Source organism: Oratosquilla oratoria, chromosome 10 (assembly GCF_046742065.1).
Source record: "Oratosquilla oratoria isolate Oo_2021 chromosome 10, ASM4674206v1, whole genome shotgun sequence".
NCBI classification, from domain to species: Eukaryota; Metazoa; Arthropoda; class Malacostraca; order Stomatopoda; family Squillidae; genus Oratosquilla; species Oratosquilla oratoria.
The window spans coordinates 24,357,755-24,382,555 of record NC_134786.1 but is presented as its reverse complement, the minus strand read 5'-3'; the positions used below and the strand labels follow the sequence as shown (position 1 = coordinate 24,382,555).

Below are 24,801 nucleotides of genomic sequence, written 5' to 3'. Positions count from 1 at the left end.
ACAAGGAAGCTCAAAGGTCAAGAGAAGAGGCTGAAATGCTGGCCAAGTTCAAAGTTATGGCACAGCAAAAGGAGTTGGAAGTAGCCGAAGCCGAACTTAGGCACTTAGGAGCCGACAATGATTGGGAAACATGCAGTGAATGGGACCAACTAAAAGAAACAGTTGCTACCCGCACCCAGCTATATGTGGAACAGCAGGGTGTTATAGTTGATGTTTCCGCTAGTCAGAAAGATCCGGTAGGCTTGAACCCTGAAAGTCCTGTTTTCAAGCCCTGTTCTGATCTCAGAGTTAACTCACAGCCTGTGAACAATATTCCATCCAGTGTTGAACCTCGCAGTGAGGAAGCCAACGTGAAGCCTGTGCAACTCGCACAGCAAACCATTGCTAATCATAGTTTTTCTGCATCCCAACCTGTAGTAAAACCTCCTTGTAGTACGTGTCATGGGTCAGGAACACCCTCTAATTGTGTTGATGTAACTAAGTTCCTCATGCGGAAGGAATTACTTCTTGGCAGACTGTCTAATTTTGATGACACTCCTGAAAATTATGCTGTCTGGAGAGAGAGTTTCAGCGAAGTCGTGCGAGAGTTGAATATCTCACGCAAGGAGGAAATGGATCTGTTAGTTAAGCACCTAGGGCCTGAATCGAAAAGATGGGCCCGTGCGACCAGAGCCTCCAACGCAAGTGATCCAAACAGGGCGTGCAATAGAATCTGGGAACGCTTAAATGATAGGTTTGCTGCCCCTGGGATCGTTGAGACTTCGATTAAAAAGAAGTTAGCCGTCTTTCCTCGGCTAGCACCTAAAGATACCTCCAAGTTATTTGACCTGTGTGACATCCTGTTCCATATAGAAGCTTTGAAGGCAGACCCGGTCTACAGTACTCCCTTTGCCTATTATGATACCTATTCAGGCATCAATCTTATTGTCAATAAACTCCCATCCTGTTTACAAGAGAAGTGGGTTGGCAAGGCCTCAAATTACATGACCACCTACAATGTACCGTATCCACCCTTCACATTCTTTGTAGAGTTTGTGAAGGAGATGGCAAAGGTCAAGAATAATCCATGTTTCGCCTTTCATGACCCGGGTGAAAGGTTTATGAAAGCAGAGAAGCCACATTCCTCTAAGTTTCCCCAAGTACACGTGAGGAAGACCGACACCACACTGTCCAGTGGTAGTAAGACGATCGCGGTTGCTGACAGGTCATTTAACACTGCTAGTTCCACCGATCAAGGAAAGGCAGAAAAAGAGAGGTTCTGTATTTTCCATAATGCCGAGGTGCATGATTTGAATTTCTGCAGAGCCTTCCGTACCCTGTCTGTCAGCGAAAGGAAGGATTTCTTAAGTGATAAAGGTATATGCTTTAAGTGTTGTAAGCATAACCATCCTTCCTCCAGCTGCAAAGAAAGACTGTTCTGCAAGCTCTGTAAGGCCTCCAGTCACGTGGCTGCCTTACACTACGATGGACCCAGACAAAAGGGAAATTCCATTCAAGCTGTAACACAGCAAGGAAGGGAGGCTGCTCAAGATAAGACACCTCGCGCCCCTGTAGTCAACCAAGTGTCGCTTCCCAATGTTCTTACTCCTGTAGTAAAGACTCATGGAGGGGAGGACGCTGCTGTCAATTCAAAGTGTACCTTGATATGCAGTAACCCCACCTCCATGAGTAAGTCCTGTGCCAAGACCTTCTTGGTGAAAGTTTATCCTGAAAGTAAGCCAGAGCTCGGGGTGTGGTGTTATGCCATCCTAGACGATCAGTGCAATTGCTCTTTAGCAAGGTCTGAGTTTTTCTATTTGTTTGACAAGCAGAGCAAACAGGTTTCATATCGTCTAGCTACCTGTGCAGGTGTAACGGGCGCTTCTGGGTGCACCACCAAAAATTACACCATCGTGTCGTGGCATAACTCACATGAGGTACATGTCCCTCTGCTAGTGGAATGTGACAGCATTCCAAATGGGAGAGAAGAGATACCCACTCCTGCCATAGCTCGCGGCTATCCCCATCTGTCCGACTTGGCTGAATGTATTCCGCCTCTAGTCCCCGAGGCTGAGATTCTTCTCATCATTGGTCGAGATGTACCTTCAGCCCATTACATTTTTGACCAGAGAATCGGACCTGTCAATGCCCCTCTAGCTCAACAGACCAGTCTGGGATGGGCAATCATTGGGGAAGTGTGTCTCCATGGCACTTGTATGCCTTCTGTCATTAGCAGTTTCAAAACATCCTTTGTACATGATAGACGTCCCTCTATAGTCGCACCATGTGGTAACCAGATTCACGTCTCTGAAGTAAAGGATGATTTGTTCAAAGTAACCAAAGATGATGACAAGACTGCCCTGTCGATTGAAGACAGGAAGTTCTTAGATGTCATGAACTCAGAGTTCCGCAAGGATCGAAGTGGCCATTGGGTCGCGCCACTGCCCTTCCGTCCTAATGTTGTAGCCACCAGTAATAATAGAGATTTTGTGTGGCGCCGCACACTGTCTCTCCATCGTAGCCTCAGCACAAAGCCGGAAAAACGTCAGCATATGATGGCCTTCATGCAAAAGATGTTAGATCGTGGGCACGCTGAGGTTGCACCACCATTGAAGTCTGATCAGAAGTGCTGGTATCTTCCCTTGTTTGGGGTATACCACCCTAAGAAACCTGACAAGATCAGAGTTGTGTTCAACTCTTCTGCCAAATCCAGAGAGTTCTCCCTAAATGATATGCTGATGTCAGGTCCTGATATGACAAACAGTATTCTCGGGATTCTTCTACGTTTCCGTCAGGAAGCTGTAGCAGTGGCAGCTGATATAGAACAGATGTTCTACAATTTCAAAGTGAAGACCTCAAAGAGATTACCTCAGATTCTTCTGGTACAAGGACAATGACCCTGATAAAAGGTTGATTGAGTATAGGATGACTGTTCACGTCTTTGGAAACACTCCATCTCCCGCCATTGCCACCTATGGCTTGCGTAAGTCTGTAGAAAATGCCTCTCCTGAAGTTCGCTATTTCATAGAGAACAATTTCTACGTGGATGATGGGTTAGCATCTCTACCAGATGCAGAGACTGCTTACAAGTTAATCCAAGACTCTAAGTCAGCACTCCAAGAAGGAGGACGCTTACGCTTGCACAAGATCACTTCCAACAGTAAGGAAGTGCTGGAAAAGTTTGCCACCAGTGAGCTGGCTGATAACCTTCAGGAGCTGAACCTAACTTCTGACTCTATGCCTATGCAGTCTAGCCTAGGCCTCTTATGGGATATCCAAAAAGATGTTTTCTTATACAGATTCATGGATTCAGACAAGCCTTCGACGAAAAGAGGAATACTGTCTGTTGTAAACAGTCTGTTTGACCCCATGGGGTTCTTAGCTCCAGTAATAATAGTGGGAAAACTACTCCTGAGAGAGATAACCAATCTAAAGTGTGGTTGGGATGAACCCATACCAGCTAAGATCCACACCAAATGGTCCAGATGGCTAACGTCCTTAAAGAACCTCAAGGACATAAGCATCAATCGTCAGTTCGCCAGTATTTCTTTGTCTCAAGCTCACAGGATAGAGCTTCATACCTTTTCAGATGCCTCCAGAGTAGCAGTAGGAGCTGTATCATATCTTAAAGTTTTTAGTGATACCAAAAGCTACCAGGTGTGTTTTGTGAGGGGACAGGCTAAAGTAGCTCCCAACCATGGTCATACTATTCCCAGGTTGGAGTTGTGTGCTGCAGTGATGGCAGTTAATCTCAGTAATTCCATCACAGACTGCTTAGACAAAACCGTAGACGCAAGGCATTTCTATTCTGACAGCATGATTGTCTTAGGATATATTCATAATGAAAGGCGTAGATTTCATGTCTACGTAAGTAACAGAGTAGACCACATTAGGTCGTCCACCGAACCTACCCAATGGCATTATGTACCTACGGATTGTAATCCAGCAGACCTGGCTACCCGTGGTCTCGAAATAACCGACCTAAATCAAAGTGAATGGTTGTCAGGTCCCTCATGCTTATTTGAGGATGTTGTATCCACCCGTGGAAGTTTTCCTCTTGTAAGCCCTGAGACAGATAAAGAAGTGAAGGTATCAGACTACACAATTGAGTCTGAACCTCTTGTTAGTGTAAACAAGAGCAATGTAGAACCTGCAGTTGTGTCATTAGCTCAGAGGTTCTCTAATTTCTCCTGTTGGAGGAGACTTGTAAGGGCGGTAGCTCTCCTTAAGCATATAGCCCGTTCTTTCAAACAAGGTAACAAGTGTTGTTCAGGTTGGCATATGTGCAACAAACATAAGTCGCCCGATCAACTAGAAGATGCAGCTGATCTCATTGTTCAGATATACCAAAAGGATTATTTCTCGTCTGCCACGACTAAATTGCAAAGTGAAGTTTGTTTATCTCCTTCCAGTCCCATTGCATCTCTGTCTCCTTATTTAGACCAGAAGGGCCTACTTTGTGTAGGAGGCAGGTTGAGTCAAGGCAGCAATGTACTTGGTATGCTTGCAAGGCCTATTATTATTCCAAAGGAATCCCACTTAGGCTTGTTGTTGATCCGTCACTACCATGAGACAGTGCACCACCAAGGGAGAGTGATTACAGAAGGAGCCATCCGTACAGGTGGTTTCTGGATTTTGGGAGGGAAACGTACCATCTCTAAGGTCATTTCTAAATGCGTCACCTGTAAAAGGGTAAGAGGTAGGGTATGTGTTCAGAAGATGGGAGACTTGCCCATTGACAGACTTACTCCCAATCCGCCATTTTCTTATGTAGGAGTTGACTCCTTTGGCCCCTGGCATATAAAAACGCGGCGCACTAGAAGTTCCTTCCTCGAAAGTAAAAGATGGGGCGTTCTGTTCACCTGTCTTGTTTCCAGAGCTATCCATATAGAGACTGTAGAAGAACTGAGTACTTCTTCCTTCATTAATGCCTTAAAGAGATTCATCTGTATTCGTGGCCCAGTTAAATTGATGCGTTCTGACAGAGGCACGAACTTTGTAGGTGCTGTCAAAGCACTGAACTTGCTTGCCATTACCGATGAAGGTGGTGATGTCAATAGTTTCTTGTCAAGTCAAGGTTGCACTTGGTTGTTTAACCCTCCTCATGCTTCTCACATGGGTGGAGCATGGGAGCGTATGGTTGGGATAGTCCGCAACATCATGAATGTAATACTGACTAACCATCACCCCAAGGCATTAACACATGAGGTGTTAGTAACCTTCTTTGCGGAGGTATGTAAGATCGTGAATTCCAGACCTTTAGTTCCTGTTTCATCGGGCCCTAGTAGTCCTTTCGTTTTGTCTCCATCTATCCTTCTCACTCAGAAAACTGATATTCCTGTAACTCTTCCTGAAGAGATAGATATTAAGGCAGTATACAAAACACAATGGAAGCATGTAAACCACCTTGCTGAGGAATTCTGGAAGAGATGGAAGAAAGAGTATCTTTCCTCTTTGCAACCTAGAAGAAAGTGGGTTAATTCCTCTCCAAATGTAAAGGTGGATGATGTAGTGTTGGTGAAAAATCAAGAGTGTCCCCAAGGACAGTGGCCCTTGGGTATTGTAATTAAAGTATTCCCTAGCAAGGATGGTTTAGTCAGGAAAGTCCAAGTAAGAGTTTTGGTAAACAACAAGGCTCATGAATATGTAAGACCCATTTCTGAGCTTGTACTGTTATGTCAATAGATTTTGTAATTTCCCCTTAGAAAATTAGGAAGGGAGTGTGCCGTTACGAGAGGTAACGGGGCTTTTTTATATGTCCGTGTATCCCCATGTTTACATATTTTTTGTAGTAAGGCTCGTTTCCCCTCGGAAGAGGTTTTCAATTTTGTTTTTTGTAATGCTTTAATTTTAAGTATATTTCGAGCAGAGGCCTCTTCTGTTCGAAAAATCCTTCCTTGTAAGTTGTCTGCAAGCTGTGTTGCAAGATAACATCTCATTATTTGTACAATGTTCACTTTAAGAATTAGAATTAAGAAGGTGTGTGAGACTGGTTGCCGTTGTGATGTCACGTCACACTTTAGGCGCCAGTCTGGTTCTAAAACTCGAAAGTTGTACACACCCCTCTCCATAATCAACTCAGTGAGTAGTAAAACCCTTTTATATTAGGTTAGAGTGTACTAGTGGATCCTTGGAAATACTTTTATATCATGTGTAGCTTTTAGCCTTTAGTAACTACAGTCCCATTTCCAGTTTTCATCATTCCACCGTAACTATCGAAATTCCTTTGGGTCCATCCTGCGTGATGGATCGGATCTGCAATAAAGACGCATCTAACATTCCCGTGAATAAATAACCTTCCGTCCCAAGTCTGTCTACGTCACGGACGCTATGATGCTGATTGTCCATTTGATCTGCGGAGTCCCCAGTTGGCTCCGCCACAATTGTATTGACAGAATACATCTGTTGATTAAGGATGGGAAGGCTTTAAGAGGTCATGGGAACATATTAAGAAAGACCACATGTTTAAAGAATGTGAAGAAATACATTTTCCACATTGATGCATAAATGTGGAATAACTAAAAGATTATATAGCCCAAACTAGAACAATACATGATTTCAAATCTAAATATGATAATTGGAAATCAAGGATATAGATTAAGTTGGAACTGTACATGAATTTGAGGATATATATATATAATGTCAGGCTATTTCTAGATTCCTCTTACTCCAGAAAGCTGACCCCTAACAGCCTTCTCAACCCCTTCTGGTCATTATCAATTCAAATGTTCCTTCTGTCTTCACAAGACTTATGCATACTGTTCTTGATGGCTTACTTGGTGATAATGTCTTTATGTATTTGGATGACATCATAATAGCTTCTAAGTCAGTACCCGAACATATTCAAACCCTTCAACAAGTATTTTCTCGTCTTGCTGATGCCAACCTCAAACTCAAGTTGAGCAAATACTCTTTTCTTAAGAAAGAAATTAATTTTCTTGGTTATGTCCTCACATCTCATGGCATTCTTACTGTTCCTGATAAAGTCAAAGCTGTTGCTGACTTCCCTCATCCCACAGACGTTGAACACCTTCACTCCTTTCTTGGACTTTCAAGATATTACCGAAGGTACATCCGTAATTATTCTACCATTGCAGCTCCTCTTACTTCATTGCTAAAGAAAGATGTTCCTTTTCACTGGTTGTCTGCCCAGGAACAAGCTTTTGCAGCTCTTCTCCCAAGGTGTAGACTGTGACACTGACCCTCTGACTCCCACAGACACACTTCCTCCTTCCCTTCCCCATTCACCGTCCCGTCTCCCACCCATATAATCTTCGCAGCTGTCATACTTCTTCTTGAACCTCTAACCATATAGCTGCCAAGATGCTCTCCACCTCCAACATTCTTATATATATATATATATATATATATATATATATATATATATATATATATATATATATATATATATATATATATATACACCGTATTTTTCAGACCATAAGGCGTGGACAAAATCCTTAAAATCAACTAAAATCGGGTGGTGCACCTTATCGTGAGGTGCGCCTTATGTGTGGCTTCAGTGCAAAAAAAATGCCTCGGACAGTGACATACTATTTTGACACGTTTCGTAGCTAGCCTGCCGACGGCGACAGTGCATAGGCCTAGCAAAAGTTACAAACAAGTTATAACCAAGATGCATGTATCTTGACAAGAAAATTGTGAAAACTTTGACAGTTTTCGAGTCCATGCCACCGCATTCAAGACAGAGCCATTTTGCATTGGTCTAGTCTTGCTCCACTCTGACTGTAGTCATTTGGGTATTTTTTCAGTTTTGACCATGGGCGCAATATAGCAATAGAAAGTTAATTATTAATTTTGTAAATTAAAATGTATCAACGTAATATGCAATTTTGTGGGCAGAAATGAAAATAAAAAATACCTTGCTACAAGCAAATATGCTAATGAACAAGTCGGTAGCATAGGATCGGGACGCCATCTTGTCTGTCAACTGATGGCCTCGGTACTTCCAACAGTACCTCGCCAGGTACATTTTCTTGAAGGAATGTTATGGAGCGGAGATACATGCATTCCTTCAAGGTGCAAGAACTTTGTATACCCCGCAAGCTGAGAGAGTGGTTGAAAAGCCCGCCAACGTCTCTCATAACGACGACAACGAGGACGAGCTGGATGACATTTAATTTGCAGGTAATGATTTATTAAACACAGGTTAGGTTAGGTTAGGTTAGACTAATTTATCATCCTTTCATTTCTTCGACGTTGGCATCTATCATAACAAACATGGCGTACCATTCGTCCGACACGACTTCATTACTTACGAAATCTGTTTTAACATCTTTTTTGTTTTTTATTTCCGCTCACAAAATTCCATATTACGTTGATACATTATAATTTACAAAATTAATAATTAATTTTCTATTTCTATATTGCGCCCATGGTCGAAACTAAAAATTTACCATCATTTGTAATAAATCTTGTGTTTTTAAGTGAATAGAGAATTCCGGGAATAAAACTGCTAATGTTGGTTTTATTCCCCACAATTCCCGTAACGTGTTTATGTTGTTTTTAGGGGTATTGGCAGGATAGACCATCCATGAAGGTGGTCTGATTTCACTGACCAAAATAAAAATATATATCATTTATTTTTGTAATTTTGTTAAATCCCAACCGATTTTTCTCATCCAACAACGAAAATGTTCAGTTCTGAATGCACTTACATATGCATGATTATCCGATGACGAGACCAGGTGCGCCTTATGTAAGGACGGGGAATAGCAAATTATGGATGCGCCTTATGGTACGAAGCGCCTTATGGTCTGAAAAATACGGTATATATATACTGTATATATATATATACATATATGTATATATATATATATATATATATATATATATACAGTTCTTTATATATGCATGTTAATTCTATTTCACCTACCTCATGTATATATCTTTGATCTCAAATTCAAATTGTACATTGCTGGGGTCAGCGACAAGATAGCTGGCCGAGCATTTGTAGTGTATGCTAGTTATTATCTTTTCTTTTAGTATAATTGAAAACAAATTGTGTTAAAGGAAACTCTTGGAGCTGCAATCAGTTCCAGGGTAATGAGTATTAGTCATTGGAATGTGAGCTCTGAGAGTGAGTGGTAGTGGATAGTGGTGTTTTTAGTGGTGTACATTATTGCTGCTCAATAAAACTGTGACCCGAAATCTCAGCTTAGTTTCAATGTTGCCAAGCAACAACAGCCAATAGAGCCTTACTAGAACAGCCAAAGATTAGAGAAGGAAAAGTTTGTCTGCTACCAATATTTTGATTGGATGTTTTTTCACATTGTGTAATTAGAATTTATTCTTGCATTATTTTATAAAAAAAAAAAGGCTAAGACATACATCTAGCAAATATTCACCACTTTAAAAACCTTCTCAGTTGACCTTTAAATTGATGACCATCCCTCTCCATCCCCTCATGCAGAAATGGAGAAGACAGGGGGAAATCCTTTCAGGCTGTATAAATTTATTTTTCACACATACTCCCTCACCTCCCATCCCCAACCCACTCTCTCTCATGCATCACAGTATCATCCATACTCAACCATTTTCCATTCACCCCTATCTTTTGTTTTCTCCTATCCTTCCTCAACAGACAGTCCTCTCTTTCCCAATGCCTGTTTTACCCCATCCATCCATCTCATCCTTGGTCGCCTCTCATGTTCACTTCTTCCACCTCTGGCTTCCACACCTATTTTACTAATCCTCACTCATTCTTTCCATGTGACCAAACCATCTCTTCCATCAACCCTATTTCACAACTACCTTTCCACCCCTGTTCTCCTCCTCATCCACTTGTTTTTCAGCCTAGTAACCCCTACCATACATCTCAGTCACCTCATCTCAAACACATTCAAACTCTTCTCTTGTTCCATGTTTCTGCCCCATACAATGCTGTTGGCACAATCACTCCTTCATACAATCTCCTCTTAGCATTCATTCCCAAATGTCTATTTCTCATTACACTTTTTAATCCCCCAAAGCATTTACTTGCCTCTCTTAATCTACATTCTACCTCCACCTCCACTCCTCCCTTTCCTGCCATATTCACACCCAAGTATCTAAAAGTATCCACTTCCTCCAGTCTCTCTCCCTCAATACTCACTTCCAGTCTGCTGCCATTTTTTCCCTTGTACATTTCATCACCTTACTTTTACCCATATTTATCTACAACTTCCTTCATTAGCACACTTTCCCAAACTCTGTCACTAACTTCCTCAATCCCTCCTCTGATCCTGCTACAAGTGCAGTGTCTTCAGCAAACAACAGCTGGCTTATCTCCCACTTTTCTCCATTTTCTTTAACCATCTCCAATCCCTGACCCATTACCCTTGCATTTACCTCTTGCACCACCCCATCATGTATAAATTGAACACCCAAGGCAACATAACACATCCCTGGCGAAGTCCCACCTTTACCTCAAACCACTGTCTCCATTTCTGTATTATTGTAAAAACTCTTTACTGCTCTTAAATGCTTTCCTCCTATCCCATATATCTGCAATACCTACCAGTGCCTTCCTGACTACCCTGTCATAAGCCTTTTCCAAATCCATAAAGGCCCAATAAACATCCTTACCTTTTCCTAAAGCTTTCTTACATATCTGCCTTACCACAAAAATCTGATCCATGCAACTCCTACCTGTCCTAAACCCACACTGTTCCTCACCAATTACTCCCTCTGTTCCTCTCCTAATCCTCTCAATCAAGACCCTCCCATAAGCCTTCCCAACTACACTTAACACACTAATCCCTCTGAAACTACTACTCTCACACTTGTCCCCTTTTCCCTTGACAAATAGGTAAGTTAGGATAATTCAATTATACATCAAGCACCATGTGGCACTCATGCTTGTGACTCATGTCTGTGCCTACAAAAATGGGTTGAGTGCCACATTCATTCTATACATGCACTCTCTCACTTTGTACCTTGCCTTTATTTATTCTTGGTGAACCAGGAAGTCTGAGAAAGGGAAAAGTAGTCATAATTCTGCACGTGAAAAAAAAAATCTTATGTAGGACTTTCAATTTGAACACACCAGATATGTGACAGGACCAAATGAGTGTTGCTCCTTTCCTGTATACTATACACAGAAGGATATAAGCAAGATTGAGTGAATACAAAGGGAAGCAACCAATCTGGTCCCCACCCTGGCAGATAAACCATATGAGGAAGGACTGGGTCTGTCAAATTTGAAAGATCAAAGAGAAAGAGCTGATATTACAATATTCAGGTCACTAAAGGGGATAGATTGCACTGACAGAAGAGATTTCTTTATTAAAGATGTGAGGGACTTAAGAGGTCATGGGAGCAAATTAAGAAAAATTACATGTCTAAAGGATGTGAAGAAGTACAGTTTTCCTTATAGCTCCACAAATACTTGGAATAGTTTAGGAAGTGATATAGCCCAATTCAAACAATACACAAGTTCAAATCTAAATATAATAACTGAAAACCAATTATATATATTAACTTAGAATTGTATATGAATATGAGGCTAGGTATGATAAAAAATTAGAGAATAGGAGACAGGACCCAAAGTGTTGCTTATTTCCTGTATACTACAATTAAGTAAATTAGGTAAATATACCAACACACTTAAATTGGAGAGTAGGTGACATGACCCAACAAGCATTGGTCCTTTCCTGTACACTAAAATAAGGTAAATACACACATATATAATATTCTTGTAGACAAATGAGGTTGAAGCTTAGAGGGGATTATTTTTCCATTATTCTATTGCCAGAGATAAAACTTACAGTGCATGAATAGCCATAACAGGTAAGACTGCTCCTTCAACACAATTGCCTCGCATTCGCCTAGCTGTGACAAAGTAACCTCTGAGCAACCTCTCACCATCAGGACTAAATGCCATGTCCAAGCTTCTCACAATCTTCAAGTACTTGAATAAAGAATGATACATGAATTGCAACACTTGTAGTATATCAAGTTGGTGTACAAGAAAACTACTAAATATGTATGAGTTATAAAACCAAATATACACCAGGAAAAGTGCTACCATAGAAAGTTATTAAATACACATGCACAGTCAATACACACACATTCGTAGACGGATTCACAGCGAAGATTGGAACTCCGAAAAAGAAGGGAAATTTTTGTGGATCTCAACGTCGAGGAAGTACCTTTTTGTATTTATAGGGAAGGGGAAATCTCGTGGTGTAGTGGGAAGGTGATGAAAAAGGAGAAGAGGAGGGATTACTGAGGGAAATGGAAGGAAATGAGGAAGGGGAGGACTTGGTCCAGGCAGGCAGATGCCATGTCAACAAACATGGCCTGGAGGATTTTGGTGATGATGAAGGGATTAACAAAAATGTAAAGATTAGAAATATAGGTAAGAGCAGCACAATAGAAGGTGAAGATAATAGTTTCCATGGATTTAATGAGGGGGGGGGGGGAAGCTTGGACAAAATGGAAAAAAGACAAAAGACCTGAAAAATGGAAAATATATATTAGTTATAGATATGAATATGTACAAGTGTGCAGAGAAGAAAAAAGAAAATACGAAAAAGATGTCATTGAAAAATGTAAAGACCAACCAAAACTATTTTACAGATTTGTAAATAAGTAAATACCAAAGTGAAAAACAAACAGGATTTAGAGAAACTACAACAAGGAGGAGTTGAATACACGGAAATGGCGGAAATTATGAACAAGCATTTTAAATCAGTGTTAACAAGGGAGAACATACAACCTAGTGATATCGAATGGGAGGAGAAAGTCCCCCCTATGAAAGAAATAGAAGTAACAAGGAATGAAATAATGAAACACTTGAGTAATCTTGATGTCAGAAAATCGCATGGACCAGATGAAATAGCAAACTGGATTTTGAGAGAATGCGGGAATGAACTGGCAGACAAAATACATAGCCAAATAAACAGTTCCTTGAAAGAAGGAAAAGTTCCAGAAGATTGGAGAAGAGCAAATATAGTACCTATATATAAAGGGGGAAACAAAGAAGACCCCAATAACTATAGACCAGTCTCTCTAACAAGTACAATAGCAAAAATTTGTGAATCATCAAAAATAGATGGGTAATGCATTTAGAAAAAACCAATGTACTAAATCCAAGGCAATTTGGATTCAGACAAGGACGATCATGCATCACAAACTTAATATGTTTCTATTCAAGGCTAATAGATATAATACAAGAAAGAGATGGATGGGCTGATTGTGCATTTCTAGACCTAAAAAAAGCTTTTGACAAAATACCACACAAGAAGTTGCTTAAGAAATTAGAAACTGCAGGAGGAATACAGGGCAAACTGCTGAAATGGATGGAAGACTTTTTGCAAGAAAGAAAAATGAGAGTGGTGATAAGAGACAAACACTCTAATTGGGATGAAGTGATAAGTGGTGTTCCACAAGGAACAGTTCTGGCCCCAATAATGTTTGCTTTATATATTAACGATATGGATGAAGGAATTAAAAGTTATATGAGTTTCTTTACGGATGATGCAAAACTGTTGAAAAAAGTGAACACTGAAGAAGATTGTGAGTCACTACAGAGTGATCTCAATAAAGTATGGGAATGGAGCAGAAAGTGGGAGATGGAATTCAATACTAAGAAGTGTAGTACAATGGAATTTGGAAGAAGCAAAAAAAGAATAGTAGGATCATATAAATTGGGAGAAGAAGGAATAAAAAGTAGAAAATGAGAAGGACCTGGGAGTCATTATTATGAATAATATGTCACCTGAGAAACATATAAACAAGATTTTTGGAGAAACTTATAATTTAATAAGAAAAATCAAAGTAGCATTTACATACCTGGATGAAGAAATGGTGAAGAAAAAACTAATCACTTTAACAAGACCAAGATTGGAATATGCAGCAATGATGTGGTCACCAAGTACAAAAAAATTTATAACAAAACTTGAAAGACTACAAAATTGGCACCAACACTCTCAAAACTATCATATGAAGAGAGACTAGCAAAACTTGAGGGACAAAGAGGAGAGGGAGGAGATTTGATAACTATAGAATCATGAAAGGCATAGAAACTATTGATAGAGAGGATCTAATAAAACGGAATGATAGAAATACAAGAGGACACGGAAAGAAAATCAAGAAGGACAGTTATAGAAGAGATCTGAAAAAGAACAGCTTTCCCCACAGAGTAATAGATATTTGGAACAAGTTAGATGAGAAAGTGGTGTGTGCAAAAAAAATACATGAATTTAAAAACAGTTTAGATAAAATGAGATATGAAAACGGGACACAACGAGCATAGCTCCCCTTCCTGTAAAATACAACTAGGTAAACTAGGTAAATATAGATAAACCAAAACTATTTTACAGATTTGTAAACAACTGAAAAACAAACAAGAATTAGAGAAACTACGACAAGGAGGAGCTGAATACACAGAAGAAATAGAAATGGCAGAAATTATGAACAAGCATTTTAAATCGGTGTTTACAAGGGAGAACATACAACCTAGAGATATCGAATGGGAGGAGAAAGTCCCCCCTATGAAAGAAATAGAAGTAACAAGGAATGAAATAATGAATCACTTGAGTAATCTTGATGTCAGAAAATTGCATGGACCAGATGAAATAGCAAACTGGATTTTGAAAGAATGCAGGAATGAACTGGCAGACAAAAAACAGCATAATAAGCAGTTCCTTGAAAGAAGGAAAAGTTCCAAAAAATTGGAGAAGATCAAATATAGTACCTATATATAGAGGGGGAAATAAAGAAGACCCCAATAACTATAGACCAGTCTCTCTAACAAGTACAATAGCAAAAATTTGTGAAAGAATTATCAAAAGTAGATAGGTAAGGGATTTAGAAAAAAAAAACAATGTGCTAAATCCAAGGCAATTTGGATTCAGACAAGGACGATCATGCTTCACAAACTTAATCTGTTTCTATTCAAGGCTAATAGATATAATACAAGAAAGAGATGGAGGGGCTGATTGTGCATTTCTTGACCTAAAAAAGGCTTTTGACAAAGTACCACATAAGAAGTTGCTTAAGAAATTAGAAACTGCAGGAGGAATACAGGGCAAACTGCTGAAATGGATGGAAGACTTTTTACGAGAAAGAAAAATGAGAGTAGTGATAAGAGACAAACACTCTAATTGGGATGAAGTAATAAGTGGTGTTCCACAAGGAACAGTTCTGGCTCCAATAATGTTTGCTATATATATTAATGACATGGATAAAGGAATTAAAAGTTATATGAGCTTCTTTGCAGATGATGTAAAATTGTTGAAAAAAGTGAACACTGTAGAAGATAGTGAGTCACTACAGAGTGATCTCAATAAAGTATGGGAATAGAGTAGGAAGTGGGAGATGGAATTCAATACTAAGAAATGTAGTATAATGGAATTTGAAAGAAGCAAAAAATGAATAGTAGGATCATATAAATTGGGAGAAGGAATAAAAAAAAGTAGAAAATGAGAAGGACCTGGGAGTCATTATTATGAATAATATGTCACCTGAGAAACATATAAACAAGAGTTTTGGAGAAACTTATAATTTAATAAGAACAATCAAAGTAGCATTTACGTACCTGGATGAAGAAATGGTGAAGAAAATACTAATCACTTAAATAAGACCAAGATTGGAATATGCAGCAACAATGTGGTCACCAAGTACAAAAAAATGTATAACAAAACTTGAAAGAATACAAAGAGCAATTACAAAATTGGCACCAACACTCTCAAAAAATCATATGAAGAGAGACTAGCAAAACTTGAGCTACAGACATTAGAGCAAAGAAGAGAGAGAGGAGATTTGATAACTATTTATAGAATCATGAAAGGCTTAGAAACTATTGATAGAGAGGACCTAATAAAATGGGATGATTGAAATACAAGAGGACATGGAAAGAAAATCAAGAAGGACAGTTATAGAAGAGATGTGAAAAAGAACAGCTTTCCCCACAGAGTAATAGACATTTGGAACAAGCTAGACGAGAGAGTGGTGTGTGCAAAAACAATACAAACTATAGATAAAATGAGATATGAAGACGGGACACCACGAACATAGCTTCCCTTCCCGTAAAATACAACTAGGTAAATACAACTAGGTAATACACGAGGAGTGATTGAAGCAAGACGTATTGAAAACATACTCCAGACCGCTAACTAGCGATTTGCCGATGGACGAATTTGGAACCAACCAACACCTACCTAGTTGTTTACACAAAACGAGAAGGGAGACATATAATTCAAGTGGCTGACAATGTAACCATCTTTGTATCTTTATTTTTTTTCACAATCAGTTACTAAAAATGGAAGAAAAAACCAAGGACATAGGGACAAGGAACCAGCAAAAAGATGCCTAGATGTTAGTAGAGTCGAGTCGCCACTTGGGGTTACACCAAAAAGGATGTGCCTCAATGAGACACCAAAGACATATCAAAGGTTTGAAAAAATGTATTTTCGGGATTTGATAGGGATAACAATATGTATAGAGGGATAGATATGGAAAGAGAACCCAGGTTTAGAAATATAATAAAAAATAGGGAAATCAACGAGTTGTTAGATGAAATAATCAAACTTAAATGTGAATGCAAAAGTATATACAAAGAAGTAGCCCTATTAAGAAAGGCCAATGAAGAAAATAACAGGGAAATATGTGAGTTAAAATGGAACTAAATAGGATAAAGGGAGAAAATGAAACAGTGAAAAATGAAGATATGAATAGGAATGAGGCATTAAGGAGATGAAGGATCAAATGCAGGCAGTGACCGAGAAAGTGGAAGAAAAGATCAAAGAAAATTAATTCCAAGAGATAAAGAAACAGTGGAAAGTAGAACAGTTATAAAAAGTAGATGGATAAAACATCTGGAGGATAACAAGAACCAAAATCCAAGACAATTCGGATTTAAACGGGGAAGATCATGTACCACAAATTTTATCTGTTTTTACTCAAGACTACTAGACATAATACAAGAAAGTGACAGATGGGCTGACTGTGCATTCCTAGATCTACAAAAAGCTTTTGATAAAGTTCCTCACAAAAAAACTAACATACATACATACATATACCAAGGCTTTTTCCCCCTTACAAGAGGGGTAGCCAAAAAGGAAAAGGCATAAAATCATTCCTACCCATTCCATCCCTGACTACACTCCACACCCCTCCACCCTCCCTTTTATCTTAGCACCTCCTGAATGACGGGTCATCCCTGCACCTTCTCCACTGCCCTGGGTCAGAAGCAGTGTCGCAAGACACAGCACATCCACAGCAAGGCCACTTCATGAAATCGGCGACCCCCCCTCTCTGTTCCCCCATTGCATAAAATGAGAGGACGGGGAGAAATCCCTTTGGGCTGTGTCAAATTTTGCTCACACATACTACCTCACCCCCCATCCACCCGCCCATTCCACCTCATGCAATCACAACATCATCCATATACAACCATTCTCCATTCACCCCTGTCTTCTGTCCTCTCCCGTCCTTCCTCAACAGACATTCCCCTCTTCCCTAAAGCCCCCTTCACCCCATCCATCCACCTCATCCTAGGACGTCCCCTCATGTTCACTCCCCCCACATCTGCCTTCCACACCTCTTTTACTAGTCTTTCTTCACTCATTCTTTCCATGTGTCCAAACCATCCTAGTATTCTTTCATCAACCCTATCTCCCAGCTCCTTTTCCACACCTGTTCTCCTCCTCACCTCCTCATTTTTCACTCTATCTAGCCTAGTAACCCCCATCATACTTCTCAGACACCTCATCTAACACATTCAAACTCCTTCTCTCTTCTTCTCTTATGTTCCATGTTTCTGCCCCATACAGTGCTGTTGGCACAATTACTCCTTCATACAGTCTCCTCTTAGCATCCATTCCCAAATGTCTATTCCTCATTACACTCTTTAATCCACCAAGGCATTTACTTGCTTCTCTCAATCTACATTCTACCTCCACTTTCACTCCACCTTTCCCTGCCACATTTGCATCCAAGTATCTAAAACTATCCACTTCCTCCAGTCGCTCTCCCTTAATGCTCACTTCCAGTCTACTGCCACTTTCACCCCTTGTACATCTCATCACCTTACTTTTACCCACATTTATCTTTAGCTTTCTTCTATCACATACTCTCCCAAACTCTGCCACCAACTTCCTCAATCCCTCCTCCGATCCTGCCACAAGCGCAGTGTCGTCCGCAAACAACTTTTAAGAAAACTGAAAAACATAGGAGGGATACAAGGAAAACTACTGAAATGGATGGAGGATTTTTTGCATAGAAGAAAAATGAGATTAGTGCTCAGAGATAAGAGTTCTACTTGGGAGGAGGTAACTAGCGGATTTCCACAAAGATCAGTATTGGCTCCTATAATGTTTGCTATGTGAATGACATGGATGAGGGTGTGGAATGTTACATGAACTTCTTTGCAGATGATGCAAAATTGTTAAAGAAAGTACTGAAATAGACTGCGACTCAATTACAGAAATCTGAACAAGGTCTGGAAATGGAGTCAGAAGTGGGAAGTGGACTTCAACATAAAGAAATGTAGCATAATGGAATTTGGAAAAAGTTAAAAAAGGATATCGGAACAATATAAAATTGGTGAAAAAGAAGTAACGAAAGTGGGATCTGAAAAAGACCTGGGAGTGATCATCACAAAAGATATGTCCCCTGACAAACATATAAGCAAAATTGTCAGCGAAACCTATAACTTGTTAAGATCAATAAAAGTTGCTTTTACCTACTTAGGTGAAGAAATGGTAAAGAAAATATTAGTCATACTGATAAGGCCCAAATTGGAGTATGCAGCAACACTATGGTCACCCAGTAATCAAAAGAATATAGAGAAAATTGAGAGAATCCAGAGAGCAACTACACAGATGGCCCCAACTCTATAAAAATTGTCATATGAAGAAAAATTGGCAAAACTAGAACTACTGACTCTGGAACAAAGAAGAGAAAGAGGTGACTTGTTGACCATCTACTGATTTATGAAAGGTGTAAAAATCCATGATAGAGATGACTAACTAAACTGGGATAAGAGAAACACAAGAGGACATGGAAAGAAATTCAAAAAGGCCAGTTATAGAAGAGACATGAAAAAAACAGCTTTCCACACAGAGTGGTGGATGTATGGAACATACTAGATGAAACAATACTAGAATTTAAGAGCAAATTAGATATGACGAGATACTGGGACAGGACACCAGGAGTGTAGCTCCCTTTTCCATATGATACAACTAGGTAAATATATACATGTGACATGAATACAGTCACTAATGGGGATATATTACACTGATAGAAGAGATCTCCTGATTAAAGATGGGAGGGTTTTAAGAGGTCATGGAAGTAAATTAACCTCTTCAATACGAGTCAAATTCATGCACACAGCATGGGATGCCTAATGTATGATGCATCACACTACTCACATTATAAAACATAAAGTCACTGCTGTATTCTCCTTTTCTTTCATTCTGAATAATGATAAACACAAAGTGTGATCAAACCAGTTCATAGCATTCAAGGGTCACTCAGCTACAACTACATACATATACCAAGGCTTTTTCCCCCTTACAAGGGGGGTAGCCAAAAAGGAAAAGGCATAAAGTCATTCCCACCCATTCCATCCCTGAATACACTCCACACCCCTCCACTCTCCCTCTTATCTTAGCACCTCCTGGATGACGGGTCATCCCTGCACCTTGTCCACTACCCTGGGTCAGAAGCAGTGTCGCAAGAGACAGCACATCTACAGCAGGGCCGCTTCATTAAATCAGCGACCCCCCCTCTCTGTCCCCTCATGCATAAAAGGGGAAGACGGGGAGAAATCCCTTCGGGCTGCATCAAATTTTGCTCACACATACTACCTCACCCCTCATCCCCCCACCCATTCCATCTCATGCATCACAATATCATCTATATACAACCATTCTCCATTCATCCCCGTCTTCTGTCCTCTCCCGTCCTTCCTCAACAGACATTCCCCTCTTCCCAAAAGCCCCCTCCACCCCATCCATCCACCTCATCCTAGGACGTCCCCTCATGTTCACTCCCTCCACATCTGCCTTCCATACCTCTTTTACTAGTCTTTCTTCATTCATTCTTTCCATGTGTCCAAACCATCCTAATACTCTCATCAACCCTATCTTCCAACTCCCTTTCCACCCCCATTCTTCTCCTCACCTCCTCATTTCTCACTCTATTTAGCCTAGTATCCCCCATCATACTTCTCAGTCACCTCATCTCAAACACATTCAAACTCCTTCTCTCTTCTTCTCTTATGTTCCATGTTTTTGCCCCGTACAGTGCTGTCGGCACAATGACACCGCAATCACTCCTTCAACACCGCTCGTCGTCGCTATCGTCGCGCGACCAAGAAGAAGAGGATTTACGACGAAAAAGGAAAACCTGGTTTGTACTGTAGGGGTGGGGAGTGAACGTGAGTGCCCGAAATGGTATCTATGCAGTGCTAGTTAATTGTGTTAACTCGAAATTAGCAAAAATGAATGAAAACGACTCGAAAGCCAGTTGCGAATCAGAGCCATCTGGAGGCAATCCACTGAACCGCGATGTAAACAATAAACAAAGCGCCACGTGTTATGACAATGATTTCTTAGGGTTTGGTAAGTACGAAAGAAAGAACTTAAGTAGATTATTAGAGATAGAGAGAGAGATGAGCAAAAATAGGACTCGGTGGGAAAATGAAATCATGGACTTAAGAAAAGAGGTCATTGGTTTAATCGATTGTTTATCTAAGACTAACCATGAAATTTCTGACCTGAAAAAAGCTAACTTGGATCTTACAAACGAAATTAAAGAAATGAAAAGACATAAATGAACTGAAGAATGATAATGAAAAGAAGAAAACTAATGATAATAATAGCGAAAATCTAAAGCAAGAAGTGAACAACAAATTCCAAGAATTGACACAAAAGATCGAAGAAAACTTAGGTGGGGACAGTATCCAGGAAATTAAGAAGTGGAAAGAAAATATTGAAAATAAAGAAATTGCTTTCAAAGAAATAGTCAAGCAGCAAATGCAAGATAATGCAAAAGACACAATCATTCAAGTGATTAACGAAAAAGCAAATTGGGTCAGGGACACAGTAGATAGGAAGAAATGTATTGTGGTTTATGGGCTTAAAGAAAAACAAGGATTGGCGAGGTACATGAGAGAAAAAGAAGAAAAAGAGACAGCAGTAGAAATCCTTAATGAAATTCAGGGGGGAGATAGTGATTCAGGCACAGACTTAGAAGAGACTTACAGAATTGGTCGCTATACTAAGGATAGGAATCGACCTCTAAAGATAAAACTAAGGTCACAAGTGGTAGTAGAAGACATATTTGAAAAAGTAGGTAACTTGGCAAAGAGTGAAAAATACAATAAGATATGGATAAAAAGAGAAATGAGTACTGAGGAATTAGAAAAAGAAAGGGCGCTAAGAGAAGAAGCAAAGGAAAAAAACTTGAAAAGATCGGAGACAGAATGCAAAGAATTCCAGTGGAGAGTAATAGACTTGAGATTAAGACAATGGCGCTTCAAAACGAACAAAACAAGGGAAGAAGAAACCAGGGAGAAGGAAGAAAATTAAAAGTGGCCTATACCAACATTGACGGACTAATTTCGGGACTGAACGAACTCAATGATTATCTGTTAGAAGCAAAACCAGACATAATGGGAATTGTAGAGACTAAACTAAGAGGTGAAATACCATCCACTGTTATCGGACAAGGTTTATACAACTACTGGATAAAAAACAGGGACAAGAAACAGGGAGGGGGAATCATGTTCTTGGCCAAGAAAGACCTAAAGGTGACAAAAATTGCAGAGGGCAAAGGTAATGCTGAATTGATCATGATAAAAGTCGAAGGCAAGAATATGAAAAGTAGAAAGTTTGTGGTGACTTATGTGCCTCCAAAAACAAGCGCTTGGAAAGAAATTGAGCATAAAAAAATGCTAGATGACACAAGAAAATCACTCAATGAGATACTAATGGGTAAGGGTAATCTGGTAGTTATGGGGGACTTCAATTGCAAAGAAATTTGTTGGGACAGCATGACAGTGCAAGGAGGAGATGACTCGTGGGGCAATGTACTGCTAGATATGACCATGGAGTACACAATGACCCAATGGGTCCATGAAAACACAAGGTACAGAAATAATGAAGAGCCATCGAAACTAGATCTAATATTTACAACAGAGCCTGAAATAGTGCATAAAGTCCAGTATGAGACACCAATTGGAAAGAGTGACCATGTACTCATCGAAACTATACTAAAGGAAGAAATAGACATAGAGAGGAACGAAAAGCATAGGAAAGGAAGACTGAGGTACAACAAAACAGACTTTACAAAACTAAAGACATTCTTCCGGAATGCAAACTGGGAAATATTTTACAGGGAAGAAACAGCAGTGGAAGAGAAATGGAATATATTGATGGAAAACTACAATGAAGGGGTAAACAGGCATGTACCAAGACAAAAGCGAGAGAGAGAGTACATTAAATGTTGGTTCAACAAAAGATGCAGTGAGGCAAAAGACAGAAGGGACAAAGCTTGGAAAAAGTGGAGAAAAGACAAAAAACAAAGCAAATGGCAAATTTATGTTAACTATAGAAATGAGTATGTTAATGTGAGAAGAGAGGAGAAAAGGAACCATGAGAAGGATATTATAGACAAATGCAAAGAGCAACCCAAACTATTCTATCGGTATGTGAATGGTAAACTTAAAAACAAACAGGAATTGGTGAAACTATGCCAAGGAAACATAGAATACACAGAAGATTTAGAGATGGCCGAAGTCATGAACAATCACTTTAAATCTGTTTTCACCAGAGAGAAAATACCGAATTGTGACATAGACAAAAACAAGAAATCTCCCCTCATGAATGAGTTTACAGCATCACTAAAGGAAATATCAGAACATTTATCAAGGCTGGATGTCAGAAAATCACATGGCCCGGACGGTATTGCAAATTGGATTCTAAAGGAGTGCAAAGAAGAACTAACAGACAAAATACACATCTTAATAAACAGCTCACTCAAAGAAGGAAAGATACCCGAGGACTGGAAAAACGCTAACATTGTACCAATACACAAAGGAGGAAACAAAGAAGAACCCACCAACTATAGGCCAGTATCACTAACAAGCACCATTGCCAAAATTTGTGAGAAAATAATCAAGAATAGATGGGTAAAACATCTGGAAGACAATGACATATTAAACCCAAGACAATTCGGATTCAGACAAGGAAGATCATGCTCCACAAACTTAATATGCTTTTACTCAAGACTAATAGACATAGTGCAAGAAAGAAATGGATGGGCTGATTGTGCATTCCTAGACTTGCAAAAAGCCTTTGACAAAGTACCACACAGAAAACTACTAAAAAAACTGGAACACATAGGAGGAATACAGGGAAACCTACTAAAATGGATAGAGGACTTTCTGACTGGTAGAAAGATGAGAGTAGTGCTCAGAGAAAAATATTCAGACTGGAAAGAGGTGATCAGTGGAGTACCGCAAGGATCTGTGCTGGCACCAATAATGTTTGCTATCTATATGAATGACATGGATGAGGACGTGAACTGCTACATGAGCTTCTTTGCCGATGACGCCAAACTGCTAAGGAAAATAGAAACTGATGAGGACTGTGAAGCACTGCAAGAAGACCTAAATAGGGTATGGAACTGGAGTCAGAAATGGGAAGTGGACTTTAATACTAAGAAGTGTAGCATAATGGAGTTTGGAAAAAGCAAAAACAGAATATCAGGAGAATATACAATTGGAACCAAAGAAGTAAAGAAAGTAGGATCCGAAAAAGATTTGGGAGTAATTATCACGAACGACTTGTCCTATGATATACAGATTAACAAAATTGTCGGGGAGACTTACAACTTGCTAAGATCAATAAAAGTGGCGTTTACATACTTGGACGAAGACATGATGAAAAAAAATATTGGTTACATTGATAAGGCCTAGATTAGAGTATGCAGCGACATTGTGGTCCCCCAGTACCAAAAAGAATATAAAGAAAATAGAAAGAATCCAAAGAGCAGCTACAAAAATGGCACCTGCACTTGCAAACCTATCATACGAAGAGAGATTGGCTAAACTGGAGTTACCGACACTGGAGCAAAGAAGAGAGAGAGGTGACCTATTGACCATCTACAGAATCATGAAAGGCACAGAGGTACTCGATAGTGAGAACTTACTTAACTGGGACAAAAGAAACACAAGAGGACATGGAAAGAAAATAAAAAAACATAGCTATAGAAGAGAACTGAAGAAAAACAGTTTTCCTCATAGAGTTTTGGACACTTGGAACAAACTGGACAATGAAATAGTATGCGCAAAAACCATTCATGAGTTTAAAAACAAACTAGACACTGCAAGATACAAAGGCGGGACAACACGAGCATAGCTCCCCTTCCCGCAAAATACAACTAGGTAAATACAACTAGGTAAATATAACCTCCTCTTAGCATCCATTCCCAAATGTCTATTTCTCATTACACTTTTTAATCCACCAAGGCATTTACTCACTTCTCTCAATCTATATTCTACCTCCATCTCCACTCCTCCCTTTCCTGCCACATTCGCACCTAAGTATCTAAAACTATTCACTTCCTCCAGTCTCTCTCCCTTAACCCCTTCCATACGGTGCCGCACACGTAGGCGTCATGGACTTAGATCTCGGTGGCAGCAGCCAATGCCAGCCGTACGACGTGTCGTAATAATACTCGCATCATAAAATATAGTCACCGCTTATATCGATCGTTCTCTCTTCACCCGTGAATTTTGATAACCATAGAAAATGCGATTACAAAAGAATTAGAAAGAATGTCATTATGGAGGGGCGACTACAATAA

General features: G+C 39.7%; 1 protein-coding gene across 2 annotated transcripts in view; it reads right to left on the bottom strand.

Annotated features, from left to right (window-relative positions):
• Positions 1-24,801, bottom strand: part of LOC143029157 (minichromosome maintenance domain-containing protein 2-like) — a 134,653-nt gene that overhangs the window by 6,452 nt on the left and 103,400 nt on the right. The window contains exon 13 of one of the 2 annotated variants that reach the window (XM_076191635.1): positions 11,748-11,890. The exons of the other annotated variant lie outside the window; for it this stretch is intronic. Coding sequence (XP_076047750.1) covers positions 11,748-11,890 — 143 coding nt within the window. The remainder of the gene's footprint in view (positions 1-11,747; positions 11,891-24,801) is intronic. 2 annotated transcript variants of the gene reach the window in all.